General features: G+C 39.4%; 1 protein-coding gene across 1 annotated transcript; it reads left to right on the top strand.

Annotated features, from left to right (window-relative positions):
- Window positions 1–9,062: 9,062 nt before the first annotated feature.
- On the top strand, window positions 9,063–9,998 carry LOC101544276 (olfactory receptor 7A5-like). Its single transcript, XM_012934139.1, has one exon. It carries the CDS (start codon window positions 9,063–9,065, stop codon window positions 9,996–9,998), a length of 936 nt encoding a protein of 311 aa, XP_012789593.1.
- The last annotated feature ends 3,676 nt before the right edge of the window (window positions 9,999–13,674 follow it).

Here is a 13,674-nt window from a genome sequence, read left to right as displayed (position 1 = left end):
CTGCTCTATTACCTGGCAACTCAGGTTCATTCCCCATCATGAACCATCCAGAGGAAAATCCCAGGTACCACATGAAGGCGTTCCTCTCGGAGACCCCAACCAGGTGAGTCTGAGTTCACTGGATACTTCTGGAAAGACTCAGAAATGGATTGCAGTTTACATGAGAGATCCAAACAATGGGGCCGGGGTGCTAGGACAGTGGAGAGGGTGTTTGCTTTACATGCGGCTGACCCAGGCATCCCATAGGGTCCTCTGAGCATTTTTAGGAGTAATTCTTGAGGCTGAGAGAGGAGTAACCCCTGAGCATCGCCGGTGGGGTGTGACCCATAAAACAAAGCAAAGCAAAACAAACAAGCAAAAAATCCACCAAAAAATAGAGAAAACAGATGCTTTGTTTTCTTATTTGACTGTGTTCATTTTTGCCGAATTGAACTTGCTAAACAAAAAAGATTTGGAGTTTGCAATACCAGGGTCAGCACTTTTCAATAAGTGATAAGAAAAAAATCCTTTTGGACAAGACTCAAAAATGAGTAGGAATTCCAGTCATATCTAGAACATGTCCAAGGAGTTTTGCCACAAAGTGTTATCAGAATATAGTGTCCTTTGTGATCAGGGAATGTGCTGAAATGAGTTTCTCTGTAAACTGTGTATTCTTGAGTAACTTCTGTTTTTCTTTAGGAGATATGAAGCAATAGAGGTAGATATTAACTAGGAGAGCAGTTCATGAAGCATGCATCCCACACTCTCTTTTCTTACTGATTCCAATGAAAATAATAAATGTCATTTACTGGAGAAACAGGAAATTCTAGAGTTTTACTTTGCAATTACTTCATTGCTTTAAGACCTCCAAATAGCATTTTATTCTATTGTTAATATTTGTGTGAGTTAGTTAGTTTGTTTACTGGAGTCTGGTTTTTCATTATTGCTTTTGATTATCCACCTTCCAGAGTGGAAAATGAGGATTTTTTTACTTTTAAAAATTTTTATTGGGGCTGGAGTGATAGCACAGTGGGTAGGGCGTTTGCCTTGCACGTGGCTGACCCGGGTTCGATTCCCAGCATCCCATATGGTCCCCTGAGCAACGCCAGGGGTGATTCCTGAGTGCAAAGCCAGGAGTAACCTCGTGCATCGCCGGGTGTGACCCAAAAAAGCAAAAAAAAATTTATTATTTTATTTTGTTCTATTTTTTTAAATTTTTTCTTTTATTGAATCACCATGTGAAAGTTACAAAGCTTTCAGGTTTAAGTCTCAGTTATACAATGCTCGAACACCCATCCTTTCACCAGTGCACATATTCCACCACCAGAATCACAGTATACCTCCTCCCCAGTCCCCCACCCCGCCTGTTTAACTGATAAATTTCACTTTACTTCCACTTTACTTTGATTACATTCCATATTTCAACAAAAAACTCACTATTATTGTTTAGAGTCCCCCCCCCCTAAAGTTGGACCTGCTGAAAAGGAACCATTTGATAATTTGTTTTCCATTGCTGAGAATGAATACATATGAGGTCGAGCGGCCACACTAGAGGCCGCACGGTTTTGGATTTCTGTATTTTAGTATTTTAGTAATTAAGTCCAGAGAAATATCTGCCAGAAATTGCATCATTGCAAGCTTGTAATTCTCAGCTACTTTATATTCCACATTTGAGTGATATCTTTCTATGTCTGTCTCTTTCTTTCTGACTTGGAAAATGAAGTTTTTTTCATCCACTTTGTGACGTTGCATGTAGCTTGTAAACAAATACACAGATTATTGTAGGAATTTTTTTTCTTTTCGGGTCACTCCGGTCAATGCACAGGTGTTACTCCTGGCTCTTCACTCAGGAATTAGTCCTGGCGGTGCTCAGGGGACCATATGGGATGCTGGAATGGAACCCGGGTCGGCTGCATGCAAGGCAAATGCCCTACCCACTGTGCTATCGCTCCAGCCCCTATTGTAGGAATTTTTAAAAGGCTATAAATTCTACTTTGTGATCTAACAGTGTCTCTTCTTGATTTCTACTGTGAATTATAAACATAAAGTCATTTAGCAGCAATTGTCTTATTTGATATTTTTTCTTATTTCATACCTATTATTCCTTATTGCCCCTGCTTAAACTTATGATTAGACTTCTTTTAACTGTATAAAACTGACATATGTAACCTTGTGTAAAATTATGGATCTGATACACTTTTATATCAAACTAAGATCCCACTGAAATGTTCGTCTTCATGCTATGTGTTTCATTCTATGGCAAGATAATTAAGAACAATCTTAAACATCAATCTCTTAGATGTTTATTAAAATGTGTTCTTGTGAAGTTTCTAATGAGCATTTTTTTTGCTGTTGGCTTACACTTGGCCATGCACAGGGGTTACTCCTGGCTATGCACTCAGGAATTACTCCTGGCAGTGGTTGGGGGACCATATGGGATGCTGGGAATCGAACCCAGGTCGGCCGTGTGCAAGGCAAAAGCCTTAACCTGCTGTGCTATTGCTCCAATCCCTGGGTTCAATTCCCAGCATCCCATATGGTCCCTCGAGCACCGCCAGGAGTAATTCCTCAGTGCATGAGCTTGGAGTAATCCCTGTGCATCAAACGGTGTGACCCAACAAGAAAAAAAAAACAACCCACATTTCTTGTCTTTGTTGAAAAAAAAACCCAAACAACTAGCTATTTTACTATGTTTCAGAATAAGACATATCTTTTGCACTGTGATCCAGCAGACATACTAGCCAGCACTATGGCGTGTACTGAAATGACACTCAAACACTCATGTGGGGATTTAATATAGTAAAAGTAATTGGATTTGCACCTCTGACCTCTGTCCAGCAGGGTCAGCTGCACAGCATGAGACAGATGGATGCTGAGACCTGTCTATCCTGCATATTAGCCTTGACAGCCCTGGCTAAAGGGTGAAGTGGTTATTTATTGGATTCAATTTCTTCTCCCCATCCCTCTAGTTCCCTGGCTCTAGACACATGAGCCAGGACTAATACATTCGTGGTACTTAATCAGCAGGCACCTCAAAACTTAACAGGTGTGGGGCCCAAGAGATAGTACAATGGTTAGGGCACTTGTCTCGGTCATGGCCGACCTGTATTTAATTCCCTGCATCCCATATCATCCCCTGAGCATGCCAGGAGAAATTTCTGAGTGCAGAGCCGAGAGGAATTATACCTGAGCATTGCCAGATGTGGTCCCAAATCAACACAAAACAAAATGAACACGAACATCCAGCATGTAAAGTGCTTGCCGGGTTCAAATGTCTGACATGCTACAGAGTTCTCTGAGCCTGTCAGTCTGAGTCAGAAGCAGGAGTCAGTCTGAGCGCTGCTGGAGACAGCCCTAAAATCATAATTATAAAGCTAAGAATAATTAATAGGAACATTGAGAGCAGAGACTGAAATATTTCGCTAGCGTCTTGGAAGTAGAGTGTCACATCAGGATCACCTCAAATTTTATTCTTGTATGTGTGATCGACCATATGTTGCCATGATTGTGTAAAGTTAAACTACCCTAAACTTGTTTCACCCAGGAGATACCCCAACCTTGGGGATTTTATTAGGGGGAGATTTGGGATGATTTCCCACATATATTTGTACACACACACAAACACACACACATACACACACACACACACACTCCTCACTTTCATCTAAAGATGAACCAGAAAAGAGAATCTGGGGCCAGAGCCATAGTACAGTGGGGAGGGTGTTTGCCTTGCACGAGGCTGACCTGGGTTCTATTCTTGGCATCCCGTAGGGTCCTCCAAGCATAGTCAGGTGTAACCCCTGTGCATCACCGGGTGTGACCCAAAGTGAAAAAAAAAAACACCAAGAAAACAGAAGGGCCAGTACAGGTGATCTCACTTATTTGTGGCAGCAGAATACCTGGATGAGGACATGCAGTACGATAAAGGGGGTTGGTGCCTACATCAACCTTAGCCCCAGAGGACCGGGAAGAGAAGGACAGAAGTCAAGGTGGGGCAGGAAGGTGAGAAAGGGAAGCGATGGGGGAGCAAGGGTTAGGGACCGAGATGACACTGGTGATGTGGGTAGTGGTACAGCCAAGCATCCAAAACACAGTTTCCACAGCGCTGACAACTCAGATCTAAACCACAGCCCCGGAACTCAGCAGGTACAGGGTAGCAGGAGGGAGTCTGGTAAAACTGGGGGAGGGAAGGTAACACTGGTGTTGGAATTGGTGCCTAAATCTCAACTATCATTAAGTTTTAATATAATATATTTTTTAATTGAATCCCAATGAGATACACCATTACAAAGTTGTTCATGATTGGTTTTCAGTCATACAATCTCCCCCCCTTCATTGTATTTCAATGCATTTTAAAAATAACTTTGCATTATGACAATATATTTCACAAGTGTCTGTCATTATTAATCAGCATCTATATAAAATGCATCGATTTTTGAAACTTATTTTAAAAATCAATTTAAAAAATTGTAATAATCAATTTTTAAAAGATTTATTTTAAAAATCAATTTATTTATAGCTATATTTCTCATGAGGAAAGTGCTTGACTATCTAGTAATACTGTGCTTTTTTTTGTAAGAACCTGTAAAATATTCTTTCAAAGCAAATCAATGAACAACGGGATGACAGTGCTACAGTTCTACAGTGCTTGTTGAGGTGTAAGAGTTGTTTGCATAATTTCGATACAGTATCTTTATATATTTGAAAAACATTGTCGTTTTGGTTTTCTTAAAAATACTTTTAATTTAATTAAAAATTAAAGATATTTTATTTTCACGAAAGCACACCTCATTTTTTTGTCTAGAAGATTCATATGGATTTGTAGTCTGAGTTTTTTTTTTTTCTTTTTGAGTCATACCCAGCGATGCACAGGGGTTACTCCTGGCTCATGCACTCAGGAATTACTCCTGGCGGTGCTCGGGGGACCATATGGGATGCTGGGATTCGAACCCAGATCAGCTATTGCAAGGCAAATGCCCTACCTGCTCTGAATTATTTGGTTTGGTCATTTTCTTTGTCAATTATTGAAATAAAAAGTTTTTTTTCTTTTTCTATAGTATAACTTTCTCAAGTTTCATCTATATTGGTGCCGTGGTCATATTTCAGTTTCCTTCCAGCAGAGAAATATTAAACTGTGTAGGATACGTCTTCATGATTGAGGTATCCAGTGATGGACATCCAATTGTGGCCAGCGAGGAGCAAAGGACAACAGTGGAGAATACGTGTGGAAAGATTGGTTGGACAGGATGAAAGCATTATTCCAATATGATGGAGGGTCAGGCATGATTCACTGCTGAAGAGGTTTGAAATTATACTCCTAACATAGATGTGATGTTGTAAACAATTATTGCCTTAGTAAAAACAAAAAAGTCAATAAATCAAATAAACTCACTACCAAAACCAAGACCTTTAGATTTTCTACTCTCTTTTCTTATAAAAGTTGGATAGTGCTCCATTTACTACTTAAGTATGTGCTACATTTTTAATCACATTTTGAACAATTTTTAAGCTTTGTGTTTCGATCGTTTTGTTTGTATGTGTGTGTTCCAATGTCAGAAAAGTGAATTCCCTTTCCTTTTGGTCACAAATATGTTGCCTCTATCTGTGCAGGTCTTTTTGTAGGATATTCTCTTTTCTCTGTGAATTCTTGAGTCTCTTCTTTTGCCGATGTTATGATCTTGATGAATGTTGCTTTGTAAAAAGTATTAAATTGGTTTGCATAAGTTCTCAGACTTAGTTCTGTTTACTTTGTGAGTTTGTTAGCTACTCTACTCTTTTTATTCTCCATGTAAACTTCAGTTTATTTTTACCTACAAATAGTCTGCTGGACTGTTTATTGGTAATGCATTGAGAATATGAACAAGTGAAGAAAATTATAATCTTACAGGATTGGTGCTTCCTATTCAAAATATCAATTATTTCAATCCACTTAGACTTTGATTCATTTGTTGTACTGATAATTTTCTGTCCATATATTCTGTAGAAAACTTGGTAGAATGATGTCTAAGGATTTCAATTTTGGGGTTCTCTCAAAAACCAGATTTTTGTTTCAAGTTATAACTGTTCATTTTTGACATGTAATTGGTAACTGAGTATTTATTATGAACCTTGTTCCTCCCAGCGTTTCTATATAAGAAATATATAATGTAAGTTATTATAAGTATTATATTATTATTACAAATGTAAGTTATTAGTTCTGTGGCATTTTTATAAAATTATTTGCTGAGTACTTTCCCATGTAGAGGAGCCTCTACTCTCTGAACAAAATAACTATTTCTAACAACGTTGTCTGTATAAGTTTTTTTCATTTTATTGTATTATTACACAAAGTGGAAATACAGAATGATGTTAAATAGAACAAGTGATTAGATCACTGGTACTTCTACCTAAACTTATGGAGAAAAGAAGTTGTAGGAGGGGGGGGGAAAGAAGTTGTTTCTCACCATTAGGCATGATACTAAGCATAGGATTATGAATATAATCTTTATTAAGTTGAGCACTGGTCTATTCTTAATAGAGCTGTAATCAGAATACTGAATTTTGTCTTATCTCTAGATCAATTTATGTGATTTACTTTTGTCAGCCTATTGTTGTGGTGAATGGCATTGGTTTTCTAATGCTAATTTAGGCTTGCTTGCAATGAGTAAATCTTATCTGGTTTGCAATAAAATTCTCTGTAGGTCATCCTGATATGGAATTTTACATGACTGTAATTTCTTCACCTATTTTGAGAGTTAGGAAATGGTGAAGTCACAGATGAGTTAGGAAGAAGTTTTGTTTGCTTCTATTTTTCTGTAAGTAATGTGTAGAGGTCAGTATCAAGTCTTGAAAAAGTTTGTTGAAATTCACTCTTAGTTCACTGGTATATATATCACTGTATCACTGTCATCCCACTGTTCATCAATTTGCTCGAGCAGGCACCAGTAACATCTTCATTCATTCTTGTCTCAAGCTAGTATTTTTTTATTGAGGATATGTAATTTATAATACTTTTTTACAAAAAGAGCTGACTAAAAGCAAGGAAAAGCTTACAAAGTACTAATGCATTTTATTTATTTACTTACTTATTGTACTTTTTGATCACACCCAGCACTCTCAGTGCTAACTCCTATCTCTGCACTCAGGAATTATTCCTGGAGAGATTAAGGGGACCAATATGGGATAGAACCCAGGTTGCGAGGCAAACACCTTCCTTGCTATATGATTGCTCCAGTCCAAACTTATAATACTATTGACAAGAGTTTGTGCATCCACCATCCAATACCATCCCCAGAATATATACTTCCTTCACCTCCTTCCATTAATAACAATCTTGTGTTTTAAGTATTTCCATTTTACTCTCTATCTCTCTCTTCTGTTGCCCAAAACATCTGTCTCTAGATTATCTTGTCCTTAGAATCCATGCAGAACTACCCAATGCTTAGAAACTCTGGAAATACCAAACTCAGTAGAGGAGCTTGAATCCCAGAGTAGCATCAAACATCCTGTCGACAGCTCTGCTCCCCTTTCAGTTATGGGTCCTGTGCAGTAGGAAACTTTCATACTCGTGGTCCTTGGGTGGATGTGGCTGTGTTATGAATGTCATCTCTTGGTCGGCCTCAGGTGTGCAAGGAAAATTACCTCCATAAAAACGTGTACGCTGAACAGATGGCCCAGACCCAAGTTGTCTTCTCCCAATAAGAAATGTAGAATTGGTACAAAAACGGAAGGTTAGGGAGACGATGTGTAATTTGGAGGCATTGAACTAGGTGTTGCTAACATGTGTAGTAAGTAATGAAATGCCTTGGCCATGTCTTCGAAAACAATGTCTCACACTTTCAAAGAAAGCTGTGAAAGCTCCCTGATAACTAAGTTGAGTGGTCTGGTCTCCTGCCATAGCTGCGATTTTATCTCCAGCATCTGTCTCTGTTGTATTCCTTTGTGTCCTATAACACTCTTCTCAGATGGTGGCAGAAATCGTCCTGTATGAGGTAATTTTTGCAATGACCTCTGACCCAGATACCCTTGTATTGGGTATCTCCTTCCCACATGGATCTAACCTATTGCCTTCACCTGTTCTCTTCACAATGCCCTGGTAACAAGGGGTCAGGCAAAGGTTTCCTCTATACTTTCCATTTTCATCAAATTCACTATTTTACTTAATAGTAGTGGCCCCAGTGAAATAATGTCTGCTCATTTGCCGACATTCTAAAATCACTCAATCAGAGGGTGCTGAGAGGGAAACTTGTTAGGGACTGGGATTTAATTTTTCAAATTCTATTCCCCATCACCCCACTCCCTAATTGAGCACACTCTTTCCTAGTGACCATGAGTGATTGTTTAAAAATATATATTTAGAGAAAAAAAATCCCAAACTAAGTTTCAAATCAAAAGAAAAAAGAAAAGTCTCTCTGGAAACTTGTAGTTGGAGAAATATATATGAAAATATTTAGTTTAGGAGCAAGGCTTATCTTTTTTTGGTACGAAGAGAAATCAGAACATTCAGAAGTCTTGAAATTGTCAGATGATATACAAATATCTATAGACTAGATAATATCACTGTCATTGTCATTCCATTGCTCATCCATTTGCTCGAGCAGGTACCAGTATCGCCTCCATTGTGAGACTTGTTGATAGTATATCGAGATTTATTAAATGTATTTGAAAAAAGTCATGTCATTGACACAATCTTATTGGTGCATGTTTGTAGCTAAATCTGCATCACTGCCGCTTCTATTCCAGCTGCCACATCAGCTCAAAACATTCAGAAGTCTTGAAATCCTCAGGTTTTAGACAAATGTCTATTTTTTTTTCTTGTCCCGTTGTTCATCAATTTGCCCAAGTGGGCACCAGTAACGTCTCCATTGTGAGACTTGTTACTGTTTTTGGCATATCGAATACGCCATGAAGAGCTTGCCAGGCTCTGCCATGCGGGCGGGATATTCTCGGTAGCTTGCTGGGCTCCTGAGATAGACTAGATAATATATCAGGATTTATTAAATGTGTTTAAAATAAAGCCATGTCATTGCTTCAATCTTATTGGTCCATGTTTGTACCTAAATCTCCATCACTGTCACTTCCATTCCAGCCGCCACATCAGCTTCATGGAACCTGGAAACCAAACACGTCCATTAGCATTTATTCTCCTGGGACTGTCACAGGAAGCAGGAATACAACCTCTCATCTTCTGGGTATTTCTGTCTATGTACCTGATCACTTTCTTTGGAAATATCTTCATCATTCTGGCCATAATCTCTGACCCCCACCTCCACACGCCCATGTACTTCTTCCTGTCCAACCTGTCCTTTGCAGACATCTGCTTCACCTCCACCACCATCCCCAAGATGCTGCTGAACATCCAAATGCAGAGCAAAGCCATCTCCTACGGAGAATGCCTCACTCAGATGTACTTTGTCTTGATTTTTGGAGGACTGGATAACTTCCTCCTGACCGCCATGGCCTATGATCGCTTTGTGGCTATCTGCCATCCATTGCACTACATGGTCATCATGAACCCCAAGTTGTGCGGACTCCTGCTTCTAGTATCCTGGCTCCTGAGTATTTCTGATTCTCTCTTGCACTGCCTCATGGTTTTGCGACTGTCTTTTTGTACGAACTTGGAAGTCCCTCAGTTTTTCTGCGAACTTTATCAGGTGCTCCAACTTGCCTGTTCGGACACCTTCCTCAATGAGGTGGTCATTTATTTTACCGTCGGAATTCTGGGTATTATTCCACTTGCTGGGATTCTTTTCTCTTACTCAAAGATTGTCTCCTCCGTTTTGAGAATTTCCTCAGCGAGTGGCAAGTATAAAGCCTTTTCCACGTGTGGGTCTCACCTCGCCGTGGTCTTCTTGTTCTATGGGACGGGACTTGGTTTGTATCTTAGTTCAGCCGCTGTCGAAAACTCCAGGGATAGTGCCATCGCCTCAGTGATGTACACGGTGGTCACCCCCATGCTGAACCCCTTCATCTACAGCCTTAGAAACAAGGATATCAAGCAGGCCATCATGAAACTCTTCCAGGAGAAACATTCCCTCTGACAGGAGTCCCCAAACCTTGATGTGGTTTGCTTCTGAGCTGCAGTATTCAGAGCCCATGAAGAGCTAATCCAGGGGTGTTTGTTGTTGTTGTTTTTTGCATTTTGGGGTCACACCCAGAAATGCTCATGGGTTACTCCTGGATCTGCACTCAGAAATTACTCCTGGTGGTGCTTGGGGGTACCATATGCGATGTTGGGAATTGAATCCTGTCGGCCACGTGCAAGGCAAATAAATGCCTTACCAACTGTACTATCGCTCCAGCCCCAACCCATGGGTGTTTTTGTCAGATCAGAAAGAACTGATCTGTGGTTTACCTTAGTTGCAGAGCACCATGTCTCATTATTTGTGCAATGACAACAAAATTTCATCTATTTTTTCCTTTATAATTTTCATCTTTGTTCACTGAGGTCAGTGTAAAAAAAAGTCATTGAATGCACACAGGAAATTGGGTAGTTTTAAAAGCTACTGACCCTGGATTATGGGGGGGGGGTGAGGGTATTTTGTCATATCAAATGTTCTAGGAGAACCATGCTTTATTCTCTTCTTTTTCAGAAATTTTCATATCCAGAGATGGATTCATCATCTGATGAAGTTTGTCAACATTTACATTTCTTCTCCAATATCCAATTATCTTTGGAATAATCTAAGACACAGTGAAGGGTAATAAATAAGTTCCTCTATGGGTCTGGCAATATCTCTGGGCTTATTTATCTCCAAGGTCCCTGTGAAATGTTCAATCTTGCTTCTTTAAGATTTTTTTTAAATACACAGAACATTTTCAGGGAAAACGTTTCTTCAACCACCCCGACTTAAATTGACTCACTCATAGATCCCAAGAGTTCTGATTTTTACTAGAAAACTTTGGACACTAAATTTCTCTGGGGGAAGGTTGGTGATGCATATAAGCTTCATTCAACTGAGAAAAAGGACTGAAGTATCCTCTTCTGTTCTATCTGGTCCATGGAATCCAGAGTTTCTGATGATGTGCTTCATTGGACTTACTCTAAAATTTATTTTTTTTATTCCAAGGAAAGCTCCAGTTAGAATATGCAATCACAGATATTTTTCCAGCGTTTAATTTAGAAACTGAAATTATTCTGCAACTATTTGGATACCTAGTCTTATCTTTTTTATTCATGCCTTGTATTTCTGTGGCACTCAGGGTATGAGTCTCCAGCATCTTTGCTAGTCCTTCCTCCTGCCTTACATTGTCTTGTTTGGTTGGTTTGGGCCACACCTGGTATTGCTCAGGAGTTACTCCTGGCTCTGCACTCAGGAATTACTCCTGGTGGTGCTCCGTAGACCCTATGGGATGTGAGGATGGAACCTGGATGCAAGGCAAGTGCCTAACCTCCTGTACTATCCCTCCGGCCCCTGTATATATTTTCTGAGAGAATCCAATGTTTCCTGATTTTGCTTCCTGGAAGTCTCTGTCTAATAATAATAATAGACAGGTGTTATTATTATAAGATTATTATTAGAATATTATGACTCGATATCTTTGTCATGAGATCATAATGATGATGATAATAATATTGGAATGCTTGTAATAAGTATTCTCTGAATTCTCAGGAAAGAAATATAAACCCATCCAATTCACAAACTCTTTCACTCAATTCCTTGGGCATTTTCTTCATAACTCCTGTCACCAAGTTATGATATTTATTTATTTGCTCGATAGCACAGTGGGTAGGGTCTTGCATGTGGCCGACCCAGGTTCAATTCCTCCATTCCTCTTGGAAAGCCCAGCAAGCTACCCAGAGTATCTCGCCCACAGGGCAGAACCTGGCAAGCTCTCTATGGTGTATTCAACATGCCAAAAAGAGTAACAAGTCTCACAATGGAGACGTTACTGGTGCCTGCTCGAGCAAATCGATGAGCAATGGGATGACAGTGATACAGTGATTCAGTGATTTTTGTATGATAGAAAATAGCCTTCATTCATTGGGTCTCTCCATCAATTCATAGTCTGATGTAGAGCTGCAGGGTATCTCTGCTGTCTGGGCAGGTATTTGAATATACCAGGAGCTCAGAAACTGAGGCTAATCCATAATAGACATAATGTAGAGGTCTGCATTTTATTTTATTTTCTCATTTTTTAAATTTTTAGTAGTTCAAATGTTTTAATATAGAGTATATAGTATATTTACATTACAAGGTATATACTATTCATATCTATAACAATTATTAGAAAAGAGAAAATACTATAAATAAGGTATATAAATTCTATGAATTTTTTTTATCTCCTAATTCTGCTTTTGTTTTTTCTTTTTTAGATTAGCAATAGCACAGCGGTAGGGCGTTTGCTTTTCATGCAGTCGACCCGTGTTCGATTCCTCCACCCCTCTTGGAGAGCCCGGCAAGATACCGAGAGTATCGAGCCCGCATGGCAGAACCTGGCAAGCTACCCCATGGCCTATTGGATATGCCAAAAACAGTAACAATAAATCTCAAAACGAGAGACGTTACTGGTGTCCTCTTGAACAAATCGATGAGCAATGGGATGACAATGACAATGACATATATTTTTTTTAATAAATCACTGTGAGATACAGTTATGAAATTACAAACTTTCATGATTAGGTTTCAGTCATGCAATGGAGATCTGCATTTTATAAGCTTCTGGGCAATTCATAGGCAAAAAATAGGTGGAAGAATGCTAGTTTATTCTCAGTATTGATATTTAAAAAGAGATAATATTTTATGTTGGCTTCTGTCCTGAAAGTTTAGTGTCATCCCTTGAGATACTGTCAAATATCTCCAGGAGAAAAATGATCTCCTATTAAGACTTTTTGTCACAAAGATTGACAAATGACAGCCTGCTGACTCACTGTAAGGGTATTTTCATTCTTTATTCAGAATAAACTTGGAGGTACAACATTAAACCTACAAGTCCCCTTTTTACAATATAGTATGAAGTGTGTTGTGTAATCATCATATTGAGCGGAAGGAAACTTCATGAAAGTTAAACTTTACTAAGTCAGGCACATGGCATCAATATCTGAATGTATTGCTTATCATTTACACTTTATCATGAAGAACCTAATAAAAATCTCTTCACTTGTGGCATCCATGATATTCATCATTGTGTTTGTGAGAGCATCATGAAGACAGGAATACAGCATGAATGGGTCTATAAAAAGAATTGGGGTCTGTATTTCATTAAGAGTGGGAGACTCCCATTTTTAGAAGCCTCGGGGTCTGTGTTGCACCATTTTCAATGCCCTGGAGACCCAGAGGACAAGATCCAAAGCTGAACTTGGACTGGGGATACGGGGTTGAGAGTTTAGACCTCTGGAGACCCGGAAGTGCCTGGAGAAGACATAATGAAAGTGGGACTCACTTGATTTCTACCCTGGCCTCTTGGGATGAGAGAATCATTACCGAGATATTCCTGTCCAGACCAGTGTCCACAGGGAAATTAGGTGCAATTGGTTGGGATAACAAGAAGGAAATGGGTCTAATGATGAGGAATAAGGAATTGTAAATAGCCCCTCTGCCGAGGGACCTGAGGTTGCTAGCAGCAAGGCGTGGAATGGGCAAGATTGCTGTCTTCAGAGTCCACTGTGTGTCTCAGGGAGGAACGCTTCCCACCTTCCTGCTCTATTACCTGGCAACTCAGGTTCATTCCTCTTCATCAACCATCCAGAGGAAAATCCCAGGTACCACATGAAGG

This window comes from Sorex araneus, chromosome 2 (genome assembly GCF_027595985.1).
Source record: "Sorex araneus isolate mSorAra2 chromosome 2, mSorAra2.pri, whole genome shotgun sequence".
NCBI classification, from domain to species: Eukaryota; Metazoa; Chordata; class Mammalia; order Eulipotyphla; family Soricidae; genus Sorex; species Sorex araneus.
The sequence above is the reverse complement of the archived record's forward strand: the minus strand, read 5'-3'. Positions and strand labels throughout refer to the sequence as shown.

Bases quoted from the DNA above. Each gene is read 5' to 3' on its own strand.
- LOC101544276 (XM_012934139.1), top strand. From the start codon at position 9,063: ATGGAACCTGGAAACCAAACACGTCCATTAGCATTTATTCTCCTGGGA.